This window comes from Corythoichthys intestinalis, chromosome 4 (assembly GCF_030265065.1).
Source record: "Corythoichthys intestinalis isolate RoL2023-P3 chromosome 4, ASM3026506v1, whole genome shotgun sequence".
In the NCBI taxonomy this organism is placed as follows: Eukaryota; Metazoa; Chordata; class Actinopteri; order Syngnathiformes; family Syngnathidae; genus Corythoichthys; species Corythoichthys intestinalis.
The window spans coordinates 8,883,096-8,901,694 of NC_080398.1; the positions used below are offsets into that span (position 1 = coordinate 8,883,096).

Here is an 18,599-nt window from a genome sequence, read left to right on the forward strand (position 1 = left end):
CCCGACAGCGTAACCATGTGATGTCACCGCCCTGCGACGTCAACAACAATGGCGACCTACTGGTTAAACTAATTTTACAAATTGTATAAAAACGAAAACATGAAGAGGGGTTTTCAATAGCAAATTATTTTATCTCATAATACCATTTATCTGTTAAGAACTGCAAGTCTTTGTATCTTTGGATCCCTTTAAAACGTGTACCGTAATTTTCACACTATAAGGCGCACCTGACTATAAGCAGCCACCCACCAAATTTGGCACGAAAACGGCATTTGTTCATAGATAAGCCGCACTGCACTATAAGCCGCAGCTGTCCTCACTGTATTATGGGATATTCACACCAAAAAGACATCAACCGGTAACACTTCATTTGACAGCGGCATCAAACGAAGCTTCATTGCTTCAAGAATCTTGATTTAGACATCACTGCTCCCTTGGGGGAGACAGTCAACCGCTGCTGCCACCTATTATTGACATTGTTGTTGTCCAACATGCCTCCTGGCATGCATTGCAGCGCTATAGATGCAAATAATAATCAAAATTCATGTTCTGTGCTAATAATTTCTCCAGTTACTGTTCCAGTTGTGTCATTAATTGCTAGTTATGGTATTTGCTAACATTTTATTTGACAGTGGCGCCATAAGACCATACCTGTCAAGTTGTACGGTTTCGGTGTAGTTTGTACAAGTGAGCACTGATTATTAAATCTTTACGCCGTACGTTCAAAATCTGTACGTTTTTCGTGCATAACGATTTTTTTTCTCCGTTCGGATTTGGTCACTGTTTCGGCAACAAGACATTGTGCGTTACTATGCGTTACTACGTTGGTTGAATGGCGTGAGAAAAGTCAGAGACACGGAGAGAGAAAACTGTTTGTTGTGACGCTGTAGCAAACGCGATGCTAGGCAAGGTGGCTCCAATATTTCCTGACTGTAGCCGACAGCCTACAATCTACGCCTAGATACGTATCACATGCATATAGAACAGGGGTGGGCAAACCGGTCCTCGAGGGCCGCAGTGGGTCCTGGTCTTTGTTCCAACTGATTCAGCACAGACAGTTTAACCAATGAGGTTTCAGTGGAAACAAGAAGCACCTGACGGCAATCAACTGATTGCACTTGTAAGAAACCAGATTGGTGAAAGGCTGTCCTCATGATGGGTATGAACAAAAACCCGCACCCACTACGGCCCTTTGTGGAATAGTTTGCCCACCCCTGATATAGAACTACATGCGAAATGACAGACTCGGCGGCGTTAATAAACAGTCGCCATTTTAAAGCAGTTGACGTCTCAGAAAGGCTCTGTTGTAGTCAACCTTCCTAGCGAACCTAAGCAACTTTTTATCAAAAATAATGCTAAATCCGCAAAATATTGACTTGAATTTATCTTTAAATGATGAAACAGTTTTAAAACTTTCACACGTCGAAAGTAAAGGTTACTATGTTTTTTGTTTTTTTTGAAAAAATGGAAAAAAAAAAAAGAAAGGTAACACCAGTTACTTTGCCAAGTAACTAATTACTGTTACATTCAGGTAACTGAGTTACTAACTCAATTACTTTTGGGGAGAAGTAATTTGTAACTGTAATTTATTACTTTTTAAAAGTAAGATTAACAACACTGGTCATAAAGATGAAGTCTGCAGAATGAAAAGGGACGAAAGCGAAAATTTTATTCTGCCAATTTTTTTGCCTAACACAATTTGCCTCCAACTACTGCTGATCACTTCTCAGAACTAGCAAAAGAAATGTTCCCTGACTCAAAGATTGCATCGGCAAGTTAATTTTATCAATTGGTCTTTTTAATGTATAATTGGACACACTAACGAACTACGTACCTTTAAGTCAAACTGCATTGTGAGCTGAAGTGCCATGAAGTGCAGCCATCAAAAGACATGATAGAAATTGCCAAAAGTGCTACATACAATTGTAACAAAAGTCATTGTTAAATTTCAGTAATCATGATGTAGCTGAAGATATTGATTGTTCTTTGTTTGCACCTGGCTATATGTTACAATATTACTAATAAATCCACATTATTTAAAAAATTGAGTTTTATATTAGTTTGATATTGCACGCTAAATACAACATTGTATGATTAGTCACCAATTTGTAAGGGCATACGTCACTATTTGTAAGATTGCCAACGACCTCGGGTTGACAGTCTTTTAGTGTTAACCAGCAAATTATCTCACTTTTGAATGGATGTAAAAGATCCAGGCTGGACATAAATGGAGTTTGTGTCATAACTAGCTGGATGACACTTAATGAAATACACATTCAGTAATGCCTGTGATAGTGTCATTTCATAATTATCTGTCTTTTCTTTTCATAATTATCTGTAATTATTGACTTATGACTGTCTTATGACGCCACTGTCAAATAAAGTGTTACTTATTAACCCCCCAAAAAATCAGCATTTAAATCGTACTGGACTATAAGCTGCAGGATTCAGAATGAAGGAATAAAGTAGCGGTTTATACTCCCAAAATTACGGTATGTTTTCAGTATGTGTGAGTTAAGGTGTTTTCATCTTAACCTAAGCATTGGTGTGCTTGTAAAAGCTTGTGTGTGCATAGTAGTAGGGGGCGTACCCATATTGAGAAATGGGCTCCAGATGTGTCCCCTGGCTGCAGTCAGACGTATCTGGCAGATGATGGGTGGAGTGGCTGACAAGAACTTGGAAGTGGCAGCCAGGCGATTCCCGATGTGCTTGCGCCACCACGTTGGAGGACTGCGCCTGTGACGTCAACGGCGGTGGGCGGAGCCGAAGAAGTGGACGAGCGCTGGCTGCCAAAAAGGAGGGAGACGCGCGGAAGAGAGGAGCTGGAGGCAGGCGGGCTCAGCGGAGGGAGCGATGCTTGTCGGATTGAGGCTAGGATGAATAGTTATGCTGCTTCTGATTGATAGGAGAGAAACAGCATCACTTAAAAAAAAAACTTGATTGACGTGGACTTTCGTTTTTATATAATTTTATCAACAGTGCCTGTTTTCCACATGAACTCTTTTGCCTTGTTTACTGGAGTGTTCCATGCCCCGAGGAAGACCGACCTCCCTAGTTGAGCGTCCCCGGCCACCTGCGCTCCTCTGGCAGACACAGCAGCAGCAGTTCCCGGTGAGTGGAGCAGCTTTTTAAATTCAACATTGCCACTACAGTGGACGAGGGTGTAATGAGTGCGTGTGGGTCACTGGGCGTCACAATAGACTTTTTATTTATTTATGACAACATTTATTAAGCTCATAGTCCTTTGTCAGCCAATTAATTTATTGTTTTGCGCTCTTTCCTATCTAACAGGCTTTAGCTGGGATGTTTGAGTCGCAATCTTTGGTGGGCTGAAGGCATTGAAAGAAAGAAAGAAAGAAAGAAAGAGAGTGAGAGAGTGTACCAAGACACCGACGAGAGGGTGGAACCGAGAGCATGGCTCTGGTACCGCTGTCTCTCTGGGTGCTAACGACTCTCACCTGGGCCAGCCCGCTCCAGGGGTCCCTCAGCAGGCATTCCATTTACTGGAACAGCTCCAACATCCAGTAAGACCTTTTGCCTTCTGCGGTTTGTGCGTGCGCGGGTGTGTGTGGAAGAGAGGGTTATTTATTGTTATCCTGTTAGAAAGGAGAAATGTGCTGGTTTTCTGCCCGCTCTTACTGCTTTATTGTATCCCGTGGGATACTTTGGATTCATAGTTATTCATCCATTGCGTCCGCTGCAGATATTTTAAGTGTATGTGAATTCCATTTTTATTTGAAACACGGTCCACAAAATATACAGAGGAACCGTTATGGCTTAAAAAACATGTTCTTAGGAATCATTTTAGTCCATCAGAAATTGTACAAAGTAGAAATAGAAGTGTTAAACTCGGAATGTTTACTAACTGTATAGGAATGTTAAGTAAAAATTCTACATAAGCTGTCAAACAAGTGAAAAGACTAAACCTTTTAAATTCTATTGGGATATTTTTAAATTCTAATTTGGGCAAAACGAAGTTAAAGGGAATTTAGCAATTCTTAAACAAAAACAAAAACAAACAAAAAAAACACGTCATTTTTCCCCCCGATTTGATTGAAGGATTGATACAATCTCTAAATGCAAAATAAAGTTAAAAAAAAAGATTTACATTTTTTTTTTTTTTTCAAATATTCATGACTTCACGCTGACCCGTTACTTTGCTACCCCAGTAAATTACCTTATTTGTTTTTGGAGTTTTACCACCACGTTAGTGGTCTGATCTTTGGTTTTTTTTTTTGCGAGGTCATAGGGGTGTGCCCGCTATGACTGTGCAGAGAAGTGCACAAGTGATTGACACCTCATCAGTCATGCCTCTGTCTCTGATTGGTTGGTTTTCTTTGGGTGTGTGGTTTCTTTGATATCAAATTAGAAGCACAAGAGGTTTTTTTTTTTGCCTCTTTTGTACTACTGTCAACTCATGATTAGTGTTTTAATCATGATGACAAAAACAACTCCCTCTTTAAACGGTAAAACACAACTGATGGGTGTACTTTTCTTCTTTCACATGCCTTGTTTGACACTGGTCCTTATTTTAAGTGAGGTGCCACAAATATCCAATGAAAAAGCAGTTCACCCTGTGATGCGTACTAAGCTGCAGAATATTGTCACATGGTTCAAATTTGTACGGTTTAATGGAATATGTTTTATGTTATCTTGTTATGTTGTATTAACCCATCTGTCAGTCCATCTAAACCCATGACTAACCCATCATTGGATGGGTTTATCCATCTATCCATCCATCCATCCATCCATCCATCCATCCATCCATCCATCCATCCATCCATCCATCCATCCATCCATCCATCCATCCATCCATCCATCCATCCATCCATCCATCCATCCATCCATCCATCCATCCATCCATCCATCCATCCATCCATCCATCCATCCATCCATCCATCCATCTTCTGTATATAGTCTTTGTTTTTGGAATTATGGGACTACCAAGAGAAAACCCAAGCAAGCACGGGAGAATATTTATTCACAATTAGAACCCTTAGAATAGTGATACACACACACACACACACACGCACACGCACACGCACACGCACACGCACACGCACACACACACACACACACACACACACACACACACACACACACACACACACACACACACACACACACACAACCCTGCTTCCAGATTCACTAGAATATAATTTGTGAAAATAAACCTTTTAAACCTTCATTAAACGTATTCTTACCTTTTGTGATTTAACAGTGATTTACAAATGACACCTCTGCTATGGCCCTAGAGGGTCTGTATGACTTTTACTGGCACTAAACAACTTCGACGAGTATCGTCGGTGATCTGCCACACAAAAAACTTCAAATCTGCTTCCTGCTTTATGACATACCCCTTTCCCCATTCGTTACATTGTAATATGATATTGTTTAGGCACAATTAGATTCATTACCTCACCGCTATTCATCCTTCGCACAGCCAGTGGAAAGGTAATGTAGTTCAGTCCAACTGCAGGCGATCGGGAGATCAGGACTTTACGACACTTGCACAGGTCCTCATGGGAATTGTGGTCTGCCATTAGGCAAAATATTTCCGCTTTTGTCCACTAACATTGCCAAACCCACTGAAAACAGAAAGTTATTAAGTGTTGCTTTAACCTGGGTTTGATAGAACCCCAGTGGTTCAGTGAATAAGTCTTTGAGGTTAGGAGAAGATTAAGAAACACAGGGCCTATTTTCATCCACTGACTAAATGCAAGTGCTGTTTTAGACTATGTTTTGGACTGGTTTACTCAGTGAAAGGTTGACTCTCACTTGGTATGAAGAAGTACAACAGACAGACTGGCAGCATGGGCTATGCATATAGTAAAAAAACCCAAAAAACATTTGTGTCACATTTTGCGCCGTGAAAATAGTATGTGATGCAGCGATTTGACAATAAAATGAAAATGTAGACATTAAAACAAAAAAATTAACAATGTGTGAAATGAAATGAGTTTAATTTCATTTTCCAATGTAAAAACAGCATCAACAGCAAAAAGAACAATTATTTGCAGCAAATTTGGAATTTGAAGAAATATGAACCGGAATTCACTTAGATATTAATATGCTTGCTTCGATATATCAGTTTTGGCATTTAAAAAAAAAAAAAATTGCTTTTTTATTAAATTCCGAAGGTTACGGTGAATGCACATGTGAAACTTGTAGTATTCGGAACTTTTAGCAAAGTTAAGAACCACAGTGATAGAGACTTCATTTATTTGGAATGCCTGAGAAAATCCAGAAGTTGTCTCGTATGACATACAGTATAGCAGTTCTCTACCACCATTCATTTGTAGTTTTTTTGTTGTTGTACTGGAATTGCTCTTTATTTTTTTAAAACAGACCATTAATGTCCCTGTTCTGGACCATTTCACTTGCACACATGCTTTAGTCTTTTCCATATTCTTTCCTTCAGCATCAGCCATGCTCGCCCATGCAGGAACAGAACGTTCCGCAAAAGTCTCTTTCAGCATCATCTCTATCTGGTTCAATTAGGACGCTTCTTCATGTTGACCCCATTGTGTTGTAGTGGTGTCACTGTTCAATCTCTACTCTTCTTCACTCTCCCCATCTTAAATCCTTCTGCCCATGTCTACACTCACTCCGTTGTCCTTTTTGTTGCCCCGCTAATCCTCTCGTCCCTTATCCCCTTCTCCATTTAAATGATTCAGCTGCTCATTTTAGTCTGCTTTTTTTTTGTTCCTACTTCAACCTCTTGAGTTACATACTCACTAAATACATTTTCTTATCGTAAGAAACAAAAGGTAAAATTTGACACTGCAACAGATACTGAAGTTCTCTTGGCAAGGTCACAGAGAATACAAAAGTAGATACAGAAATTATCTTCTTCCATCTGCCTTTGTGAGGAACATGTCCCGTCTTTCATATTCAGTTGTGTATTTCTGTTTGTTTTTACCTCCTCTGTGTTTTTATTGGGCCCCTAAGACAGAGAGATGAACTGCCTCTGTCAGTTTTTATGAGTGCGCTTATTAAAGATGTAAACAATATGAAAACTCCGCTGGAAAAGAATCAAGAGTTTAGTGGCCGTCTTACCAGCCAGCCATTTTAGTTTTACAACAGGAAGTTTCGGAATTTGGATAATGGAAATGGCCTTTACTTTAGTAATTCCGTCTCACAGTTAATAACTGAGTCTGTTGTCTGCTAAAGAAAATAAACCCTCAATCCCCAGATTGATGCCTCTTATATTCACCAAGAATGAAACTAACTTGAGTTCTGATTACCTCAGTTTCAGAGATGCAATCATTCACACATGGAGTCTTTTTGCTAAACAAAACAGAACAATCTAGGAAAGCACATAATCTTTTAGATGAAGATGATCTCTTAGATGTAGATTACATTTTTTAAAATGATCATCTACTTCTTATAAGCAGAGACTCACAGCGATATGCATTTATTTTCATATTTGGGATAGACACATTTCCGTGAGTCACTAAAAAATTAAGCACTACTGACTAAAATGTTTTTTTTCTTTCTTTTTTTCAATCATTTATTAAATCAAGTTGCAGTGCATAATTGTAGGTCACATAAAAGTGTTGACATCCGTGTCGTTAAAAAAATCTCCAATCATGTAATACTGGCAAAAGTCCTACCCGGAAGGTGTATGTCAATGTTGTGATGTGCTGTTGCTATATACTGGTTTGGAGAATTTACCCTCTGGAAAACTTAAAATATATACATTATTCATTTTGGGGAACCAAACCCTGTAGTATAATTGTCGTCCATACTGGACATTTTCTTGAGTGAAAAATTTAAAAGGCAAGGCAAGGCAAATTTATTTATATAGCACAATTCAACACAAGGCAATTCAAAGTGCTTTACATCACATGAAGATCATAAAAATCACATTTAAATCAATACAACGTAAAAACCAAGACAAAAGATCGCATTTAATCACAAATAGAATAAAAATAAATAAATAAAAATAAAACAAAAATATAACAAAAACAAAAAAGGGCTGCACAATTAATACTTTTTTATTGTGATCATGATTTTGGCAGCCACAATTACATTAGACTGATCATTGCTGTTTTTTTACATTATTGGTACATCCCTTGTAATTATTAACCCATGACATTCACGGCGATAGACATGCAATCTTATTTCCGCTGGGAGTACGGACCCTCTCAGTTGAGTGAGTATTTTGTTAAATCATTCAGTAATTACAAGAATTAATTAGAACGTAAAAGAATTAAACCTATTTTTGTCACACATTTTGTTTCATTTCAACAGACATTGTGCTGCTCCTTCTAGTGTGCATGCCGCAGCCAACATGGGGCAGTAAAATGCAGTCATATGGGTATTCACAGAAACTCCTCGTTCCTTAATAAGCCACAATAATATTAGGCACTGAACAACTGCTTCTATTTTGACTGACTCACAAGTCAGGGTATCTGCATATATAGGCATTACTGTATGTTTTTAATCCATGCGGTCCCCTTAAGAGGCACCATACGCCTCCAAAATTACCATATTGTAGTGTAAGGACCTAAGAAATGGAGCTTGGCTTGGCTAGGGGTTACTATACAAAATATCATCATTGATTGCTTTTGCGCCCAAACAAAGTTAATCAAATGTCAGAGAACCACCCTGCATATTTTATAGATACCTCCAAGTGGAGTGGCCTCGAATGCCTTTTAACGCTAATTTAATTCTTGCAGGAATAGTTAACACTCTGGAAGATTTTATAGTGAGAGACTTGAAAAGGGCTTATCAGAGTTAGTTCGATGTAATTAGGTGTCTTTCTTTGCTGCGTGTATGACTTGGCTCACAGACAAAGGCTATCAGCGAGCAGCTTAATCTGTAACCTGACCCTCCTGATTCCTGCACTCTCTGCCATCTTCTTCCCAGTGGCGTAGCCTCCTTTGGTGTGCGTCTTTCAGTAAACGACTGCGCTTAATTAAAGAACACTGCGTCTCTGTGGACCTACCTCATCCCTGATCTTTTCTTTTTTTGCGTCTCGTGCAGCGCAGGGACAATGTACAGTAAACATTGAGGGTGGCCATGAAAGTGCTGTGTAACTGTCTAATCTATTCTTTCATACTCCTACTTCAACTCCCCTTTCAGCAGCACAAGTAGTTTTCGTATATGTGCTCTCGACAGTGCACCACCCACTTGTTGTAAAGGTTGTTGTTGGCGTGCGTGCGTCTAGCCGCTGGCGCTGTGGACTCTCCAGAGTTTCTCTCACTTGGCGGTGCGGCGTGGAGGTTTCCAAGGCCAATAATAAACTGCAGTGTAGCTGTCAGTTGGTGCGGTAAACACACTGTAGAAGCTGCAGGCTCCTCATCCGCATTCTGACCCCCTCTGAGCTTTCTCATCAACCTCATGAGACAGACTGTTACTGAGGATTAGTAGCTTCATAAATAGATACTACTCGTATTCACGTCCGGCAATATGCTACATTTCCTGCTTTTGCACACAGCCTATCATTCACTCGCCGCCTTTGTCCCTAGGCACAATGTGTATTATGGATTGTGTGCGCCGGCATATGTGTGTAAGTTGGTTGTTGGCTGTTACAGATGTTGCTGTTCAGTGGTGGGTGACAGAAACAAAAACAAATCCATCAGTCCATTAAATCGCACATTATCTTCCACCACCTGGCAATTAGCCACCAGTGTGAATGGGTGTGTGCATCCTGTGTTTATGAGTGTGGGATCTAATAATGTAGCAGCTTTCCAATTTGCATAACTGCTACTTGGTAATATCTCTTAATTTGGCAGTGTTGGGAATGAATTTTTTGTTTTCGTGTTTGTACAGAGTAACTTCACACATGCACAATCGCTATGAGTTTCATCTTGTATGAAGACCAACTTTTTGAAATCATTTGTGTGGATCATACGATAATAGTTGAATGTGTTCCAGGTCACACACTGAAAACACATCTATTTAAAATAATCTTATTTTATTTTATTTTATTTTATTTTTTTTTAATGAGATAAAATAGTAATTTATATTACTCATCTATTTTGTACATTTTGTGATTACAATTAAATAGAATGTAAATAATTAAACAGCTCAAAGGGTCTTTTTTGAAGATTTTTTTCCCACTATCTGCCAAACTATTACTGATGGTGATGTGAGTTAAACTGATTTCACTGCCACGTTGCAGTGCTCGTATCTCAATTTTTGTTCACAAGTGTAATAAAAAATACGCATCTTTGTAACACACTTTGATTAGCATGGTGCCTTTTAATGCCCTGCTCTGACTATACTTTTTGGTTTTATTTTAACACTATGGTTACTGTCTCAGATTAAAAGAAATTGTGTCATAACTGTGTCGTGTATCATGGAGCGGTCAAATGGCGAACATCGCTGAGGAGATTGATTGTGGACATGCAGTACCAGGGGAGACAAGTGCAATTTTACGAGTTTTCCTCTGCAGACACATGCCTGCAACTGCACTGTTAGTAAAAGTAGAGTTCATGCCAATCAGAGTGACACAATCGCCATCAAACTCTGTGGCAGGGTCATGATGTGTTTTAAATGCCAGATCAACAGTCTTCATATATGTCACACTACATGCTGTAATGGCATTGTATCCACAATTCTCAACTCAAAAATTGAGCAATGACTATGAGCGCTTGTCTACAATGTGTCGTCGTTGCCAAATTCAGCTACATGTGTGCATTCTGAGTTTGGGATAACTCGGTTTAAATGCCATTCTCAGAAGTGGTGCCAATAAAGTGGACACAGTATGTTATATGTAACTTGTTACACAGATTTCCAAGTTGTTCTTCTAAAAAAATGTTGTCAGCATGACTCTAGAAGACATTAAATCATTCATAGTTGTGAATAGCAATGGCTGTTTGTCAACACTTATTGACAGTGTCCAATAGTAATAGTAGGACTTAAAACAACTGAATATCCATGACATGCTGTAGTGTTTTTATAATTAGGTTTTCTTCTGTTGTGTATTGTCGATTTATGTATCCACTCCCTGGTATGGTGGTGAGTACAAGATCTCCTTTAGAATCCCTGCTGGAACATCTCCCAGTTGTTTTAATGCAACATACGTTTTACTCTTGACATTGAGCTTCATTTTGCTTACTACTTTTATGTGTACTTATGTATGTATTATTGGTTGTGCAATGTTTATGTTTTGGTCAGTCTGAGACTTCTGCTTCGGCTACTGTTACTCTATTTTACCAATCCATCATAACCACTGGTGTCATTTTGACTCTGATCAAATGGAGTCAGCCAGTCATAAGACCATACATAATGTGTTTGTCATCCAATGCATAAGAAGAGTTTTTAAGTGGCACCAAACATAATCCTGTGACTCACAGCTAGAAAGGCATCATGAATCTCGCCTCAAAGTACATAATGCATTGGGCTTGTGCGCCTGTACGTTTTTTGGCCTGGACAAGTCGACCGAATTCCAAAACGTGTGTCTTGATTTACACTGGCATGAAAAAAGACGCTTGTTCAATTCATGAAAATCGGGCACAGAAATGTGATTCATTGGCCTTTCTTCAGAGATTTTATAATATTGTTTTATTTACCCCAAATTTAATTATTACTGTTGTTAGGTAAATATCTTAAAACTGCACTATTCAATTTCATATTTTATGTAGACCTTTTTTAACATTCATGCGCCGATTAAAAAAATGAAGAAAATCAGAAGTTACCAATGAGTTATTCAGGGCTTATGTATTATTATTATTTTTTTTACTAAGGACTTCCTCTTCCCTGAGTAACTATTTTCTAGACTGTCTTTTTTAATTTTAGTTGTGTCATATTGCTCTAATGTAACTAACCTTACTTGAGCACTAATTTTGGCTATTTCATTCACCTCTGCCTGTGACTAACTGGTGATCAGTCCTGTGTGTATTCTGCCTCTTAACTAGTCAGCTGGGCAAGCACAATGAGGACAAATGTTAGAAGATGGACGTACTGAGCTAGCTGACTAATGTAACCTTTCCCGTGGAACAATGATTTTATCTTTACTCATAGCAAAGAGCAAAAGGATCATAATAATGCAGATCATGTTTCACCAATGCACTCATTCATTCACACTCTCTATTTAACACAGTAGCCTTGATGTGTGTGTTTGTAGAGAAATGTACCATAGACATTAAACAAGCCAATCAAGCGCCCTCCTGACAGCGGTGCAAACAATCTGTCTCCTAGCCCCACTTAGCGCAACAACATTTACATTTATGAATATGTGCACAAAGGAGACTATTACTCACACACTATCTCATGGCGTCTGTGTTTTTGCGCGTGCATTAGTATGTACAACCCATCCATCATGGACTTTTTGCACTGTTGCTAGATGTCAGATAGTTCCTCTGTACCCACAAGCTCCGCGATCATCATAGCAGTTATATAGATCCAGCCATGCGACCGGTCATTAGTCAAAATAATAAGGCTTTGCAGCGTGCAAGCTAGTGAGTTGCGTGTTGGAGTAAAGTGTTGGAAGTTTTTTTTTTTTTTTTTTTTTTTTTTTGCGTGGAGTGCCGTAGACACTTGCACCCGGGCGCCATTAATTAGAGACAATAGGGAACACACCTGTGTGATGGATGGGAGCTGTTGGCATAATAAGACACAGTGGTCTTCTTTGCTCTGTGTGCAGTAAATACATTTTGTTACTTTTTGGAAGCAAGTAGAGGAAAGGAGGGAAAGAAAGTCATTATCGTCTCAGCTTCCTAAATTTACGTCCAAAGAGAGCAGTTTCAAATTTGTTCTCTGTCATCAAATTATAAAGAAACAGGAAAGTCATTTCATTGCTGTATGGAGGCTTATCCAAAGTTTGGGTATGGGCCAAAAATGGGTCACAGATGAACTTTTATTGTGTCACCACTTTATTTAGCCAAGCCATGTATTTGTTTGAAACATCTCAGCGCATACCGCCAAAAAAAAAAAAAAAATGTCACAAAAAACGTATACTAAATTAAAGATGATATGTGATGCTAATGGGAAAGCGTCTAACAATCCTCAGTCAGCCTACATCATTGGCATAGATCAGGGTTCACTAAATCCGGACCTCGGTGCCACTTTTCCTGTCGTGTTTCCCATGTCTCCCTCCTCCAACACACCTGAATCAAAATAATCAGGATCATTATCAGGCTGCTGGAGAGGTTGCTGATGACATAATCATTTGATTCAGGTGTGTTAGGGGAGAGAAACGTGGAAAACACGACAGGAAAAGTGGCACCGAGGTCTGGATTTAGTGAACCCTGGCATAGATTAAGGGACGGGAACCTTTTTGGCTGAGAGAACCATGAACACCACATATTTTAAATGTAATTCCGTGAGCGCCATACAATATGTTTAAAACTAAAAATACAAGTAATGTGTGCATTGTGTGTAATTTCAACACTTTTAATGTACAATAAGTCTCAGTTTTTTTTTAAATAACATCGTTATGCTGTTGCTAATCAATGATGAGTATTTCTTACCATTAATGCGATTTTTGGTGCTGCATGGTTTTGCTGATGGCTTTGTAGTCTGTTTGATACTTGGTGTGGTTAAGCTTCATGCAGGCGTTGAGAAACCTATGCATGGAGCACCATGAGTGCACACCGAAACAAGTTTATCCACCGGTAGATTTTTTTTCTTTACCGAACTCAGTGAAGGACTTGGAAGAAATCCTCCCTCTTGTTGTCATTTTGATAGTAAAAACCTTGCAATCACGCTGAACTGCGATAAATAGCTTACGTCTGTTGACTCATCCAAAGAGAGAGAAAAAACGGTGCCGCATTTATGTCCTTATGTCCTGCTGAAAAGTACGATACGCGTAGTTTTTTTTCCTTTTTGCCATCTTCTCAAAAGGGTTCCTAAAATTAGATGACAACACGGAAAATGAAACTGAAAATGAGGAAAGTTTACTTCCTGATCTCACGCATACGCTCACATAGGTCGCTATTTTCGACAGCAAAATACGGCAATCCCACTTGAACAGTTTTTCTGCCTCATCTGCTTTGCCTATGCGATTGATAGATAGATAAATAGATTGATAGACACAACGACATGTATGTTTACCACTTTCCCACTAAAATTACTGCGAACCGGCTTTCTAGTCGCCGGTTGTAGTATATGGACTACGTGTCCCATGATCACCCTGGGGTTACGCAGTCAATGGCATGGGACTTGGGGGGACTCTAACGTAGTACATCTAGGTTGCTATTTGATGATATCTTGTGCGAAGTGTGGGAGTGTTGTTGGAGCATTAAAAAACTTAACATATGCAGCAAAAGTCACATCTGCTCATTACTGCACAACACCAGCGTATGACCGGTGACCGTCGCTGTTTCGCGCAATGCGCAAAGGAGTATAATGAAACTTTTTTTTTTAAAGATTTGTCTGCGAGCCAGATGCAGACGTCAAAAGAGCCAGATCTGGCACGCGAGCCATAGCTTCCCGACCCCTGGCATAGATCGATAAACAACAATAGAGTATTTGGAATGGTAAAACTGTTTTCAGGATTAGTTTTGTGCCGTGTAAAGGCTACTCTTTATGTCACCCCCGTGATTGACAGGTGATAAGTCCCAGGGCCCTGCCACTCTCCCTAAATCAGCCCCCTCCATGACCCTAACTGGATTAAAGGTTTAGAAAAAGAAAGGATTTAAGGCTACATTGACTGCAAAATGACATTTTCCCACACTTAGGAAAGCATTTACTGTAATGGCATGCAAGAAAAAAAATATAATAAGAACACAATTACAAGTCACCCCTATCTGTCAGGTTATTTTGACCAGAGAATAGAGAATTGTCGTGTTGCGTGGTTAATATTTTCTATACTACCAAGTATCAATACAAACCGATCCCATGTTTAATAGATGTTATTGTTCATTTTGAATTTGAAGTTAATTAAAAAAAACATTAAAAGCAGTCGACTTAAAACACATTTTGAGTGTGAACCAATTGCTATTTATAGAAAAATATTTTAAAATATGTTTTGTCCAGCCAATACTAGCTTGCACACAATCCCAGCTCAAGCCGCCTTGCATTCCATTAAAAAAAATGTACCTTAACCAAGTCTTATATTACACAGTTACATGGAGAACACTCAAATTGATGCGCATAATAAGAAAAGCCATAAAAATCCAGCTCTACTTTGTCTTAATTGGCTGTTTCATTTCCTCCTGTGCTGATGAGAAACTCATCAGAAGCACTTCAGTGAAAATGAAGTATTGATGTCCAATGTTAACTGTGATTGCTTTGAACTCAAACGTTGGCTCAGAAGGTTTAAATAATGTAAAGGCCATTAAAGCTGGATTTGCAAGTTGATTGGATGACAATTGAGAACAAGTGACTGATTTGAGGACTTCAGACAGCGGTATATGATCAAACCTGGCAATTTTTTCCATAAATCTTAGTGAGAAAGTTGGCTTCAGTATAACAGCTCCTATGGGAAGACGTTCTTCAAGATTTTGGTGTGCACCTCTGGGAACCTTTAGTCCGAAACCACCCAAGCATTCATTAATGGACTTTACTGTGGGCAACGGACCTTCGGCAAACTTTCCAACAAAGTTATAAAATGTGAATGTAGATAGACAGGGAGAAAAAAAAAGGACATTTAATTTACTTCGGAGATTTGGTGTGAGCAGAGATTTGGAGATTTTTACTTTTACAGGTGATCCTGGGTTTAGAGAAGAATAGGTCTTGACATATAAATATAAACAACTTGTGAGGAAGCAGTTTGCTATACTTATAAATTATAGCTGCCATAAGGATTAAACAAATATGTAAAAAAAATTTTTTTTGTATATTCAGTACGTCACATTAAAGTTTAATTTTAGGAAGCATTGGTTTTTTTCTGTGCGTAAAGTCATTTAAATTAATTAAACATTTATTCAGATTGTCTCTTCATAGATATCTGTTGTAAAACCAGTTGTACCGGAATGAGATTATGAGTGGATATGGTTTTAGTAAAAGCAGCGCTTGCTACCAAAGATGTGTAGTTGTGTTTTTTAAATGCCACTAAAAAGAGGTATTGCCACTTTTATTAGACGCTGTCACCAGTGATGCTAAATGCAAAATACATGTCATTTAAAACCACATGGCCTGAAGCCAGTAAATACCCACTTTTTCTCCCCTGACAGCTAAATTGACGACTGACCACCTCTCCCTTCCCCTTTGTTATCTGCCACGTTTTAGCCGAAACGTGAGGTGAAAGAGAAATTTATCTTCCCCACCCATGTGTTAAATTTGAACAAATTGTCCACAGAGAACAAATCCCACAGCAAAGGGCTAAAGGCAAACCACACACATGTGCACACCCCCACACACACTCTTGTTGTTGAGTCGATGCTGAGTTTTAGTGCCGTAATTAGGTGCTAATAACAAAGCTGTGTTGTTTACAAGCTCGTTTTATACATGTATAAGTATATAACATGTATGCGTATATGTGTGCGGCCTGTCTTTCAAGTCAGTGCTCTTTGAGATTCTGTACACAGCAGCTGTGCATATGGCATGTTTGCGGCACGCAGGCTAATGATGGCAGCTCCTCTCCAGTTTGCAGCCTTATGCTGAGCCTGGTCATAACAGAGACAACTGGGCTTATGTTAATAAAGCCTACCGACAACGATTAAAGCACATTCTCTAGAGGTATATACATGTAGTCATTTGACCCACCTGCCCAGGTACAGGTGCCACCTAATGGCACTTAATGTGGTGTGGTCCAGTCTGTAAATTTGCTCTCTGTCAGATGCTGGTCAAAATAAAAATTACCAAGGGAAACTAATATGAATAATCTGGATAAATAATCAACTGTAGCCATCTAAAGGATTTTTTATAAGAAACATCTGCTCTGTAATTAAACTATATATACACAACTTTACAAGTAATAAATATACAGTGATCACTTGTTTTTCGCAGTTAATGGGGAGCAGAACCCGCCGCGATAAGTGAAAAACCGCAAAGTAGCGCACCCCATATTCTTTAAGCTTTAGCATTGGAAAGAGATACATATAAGACATGTTTTTTCACTTTTTCCCCCCAAAGTATAATTAAAAAAAAGTAAATATACTGTATATATTTTAAAATGGTTTTTAAGTACTTTAAATGTAATAATTATTATAAGTTGTAAACATGTTACAGTCCCACCAAATTATTTTAAAGAAGAATAAAGTACTGTAGTAGAAAAATGCTGGGCTTTTTTAAATGCTCCTATTACCTCCCTTGGCTGTGACTCTTGGAGTGACTTGGAAATTACGAACTGCTTAGAATCACTTTTAACCTGTGGCGTTAATTGCCGTGAACGCAACACGTCCAGCTGCCTCGAACGTTCCTACACACACACACATTCATTCCAGCGCGTGCTTTCTTATCTCCCCGCCCACGCATGCGCAGACAGAGTCTGTCTGTTCCAACGCAGCACTCACAACACTTCATTGAGAGAGTCTACTCAAAACCTCTCAATTAAACACAATGAGTTGCCACAGCAACTGTTTAACAAGTTAAACGATGATTGACACATGCGGGGCTGTTGAAGCTCGTGACTGTGGCAAAATCAAACACAAACATATGTCAACATTGTTAACTTTAATAAGCAACTTCAGTGCAGTGCTGCAGTGCCTGACGTACAAAGAGCAGGGAGAGGAAGGGAGGGAGCGAGAGTGAGACTACGCGATCGGCTCGGGACAGCTTATCTGTACTTTTTTTTTTTTTTTTTTTAAATTGAAAAAAAATGCGATGGATTGAGGGCGTGAAGTTTGAAGCGCGAAGTAGAGAGGGATTACTGTGTATAGATGTGCTTGGCAAACCTGCAGATTATTTTTTACTGTGTGTGCCTGAGAGTTGGGTCTATGCATAAATATTGAATGTTCTTTCCAATATAACCCATTATCACATTAGCCATATTATACTAAGCAGCAATAAACTGACATGTAAGGAAAAATCGAGACAATGGTGACAGTGAACAAAATTCAACTCATTTCATAACAAGAAGCAGTTTGGCAAATAGTAAACAAGTCTTCAAAAGAAGGCTTCAAGCTGTGTCACTCCCAGTTAAATTGTAGAGACTAAACATAAAAGAAAACGTATTAACTTGTTCTGTTTTAAAACAACCGCCTTGAAAGTCAATTCATCTTAACCCTAACAAACAATATAAAACGTTGATACAGTCGGTATGCTAACCACATTTGAGTTGCAGAGCTATAACCCATTATGTAAAAAAAGTTTCAACAGAAATGGTAGGGCATCGACTTTATAGCAGTTCGCAATATTTACGTAAAATAAATGCTAACTGCACGTTTTTTTTTGTTTTTTTTTTGCTTTTAACCAAAAATCAAGACTGTTTTATGGCCATATCTATAAAGAATTCAAGAATTTAAGCATTTTTCACAAGAATTTTCAACGGAAAAAGCTCCTTGTTTACCTATGGTGGCAGCTAATTTGCTTACTGACTAGCATCATAGTTCGCAATATTTACGTAAAAGAAATGCTAATTGCCCGTTTTTTTTTTTTTTGTGCTTTTTAACCAAGAATCGAGACTGTTTTACGTCCATATCTATAAAGAATTCAGAGATTTAAGCATTTATTCACGATAATTTTCAACGGAAAAAGCTCTTTGTTTACATATGGCGGCCGCTAATTTGCTTAGTGACTAGCATCACAGTTCGCAATATTTA

The 18,599-nt window shown here is 38.8% G+C and overlaps 1 protein-coding gene across 1 annotated transcript in view; it reads left to right on the forward strand.

Moving 5' to 3' along the window:
• The first annotated feature begins 2,683 nt into the window (after positions 1–2,683).
• The window catches only part of efna3b (ephrin-A3b), a 125,777-nt gene continuing 109,861 nt past the window's right edge, over positions 2,684–18,599 (forward strand). Inside the window, exons 1-2 of the mRNA XM_057834425.1 lie at positions 2,684–3,111; positions 3,292–3,524. Coding sequence (XP_057690408.1) covers positions 3,415–3,524 — 110 coding nt within the window. The 5' untranslated portion in view covers positions 2,684–3,111; positions 3,292–3,414. The remainder of the gene's footprint in view (positions 3,112–3,291; positions 3,525–18,599) is intronic.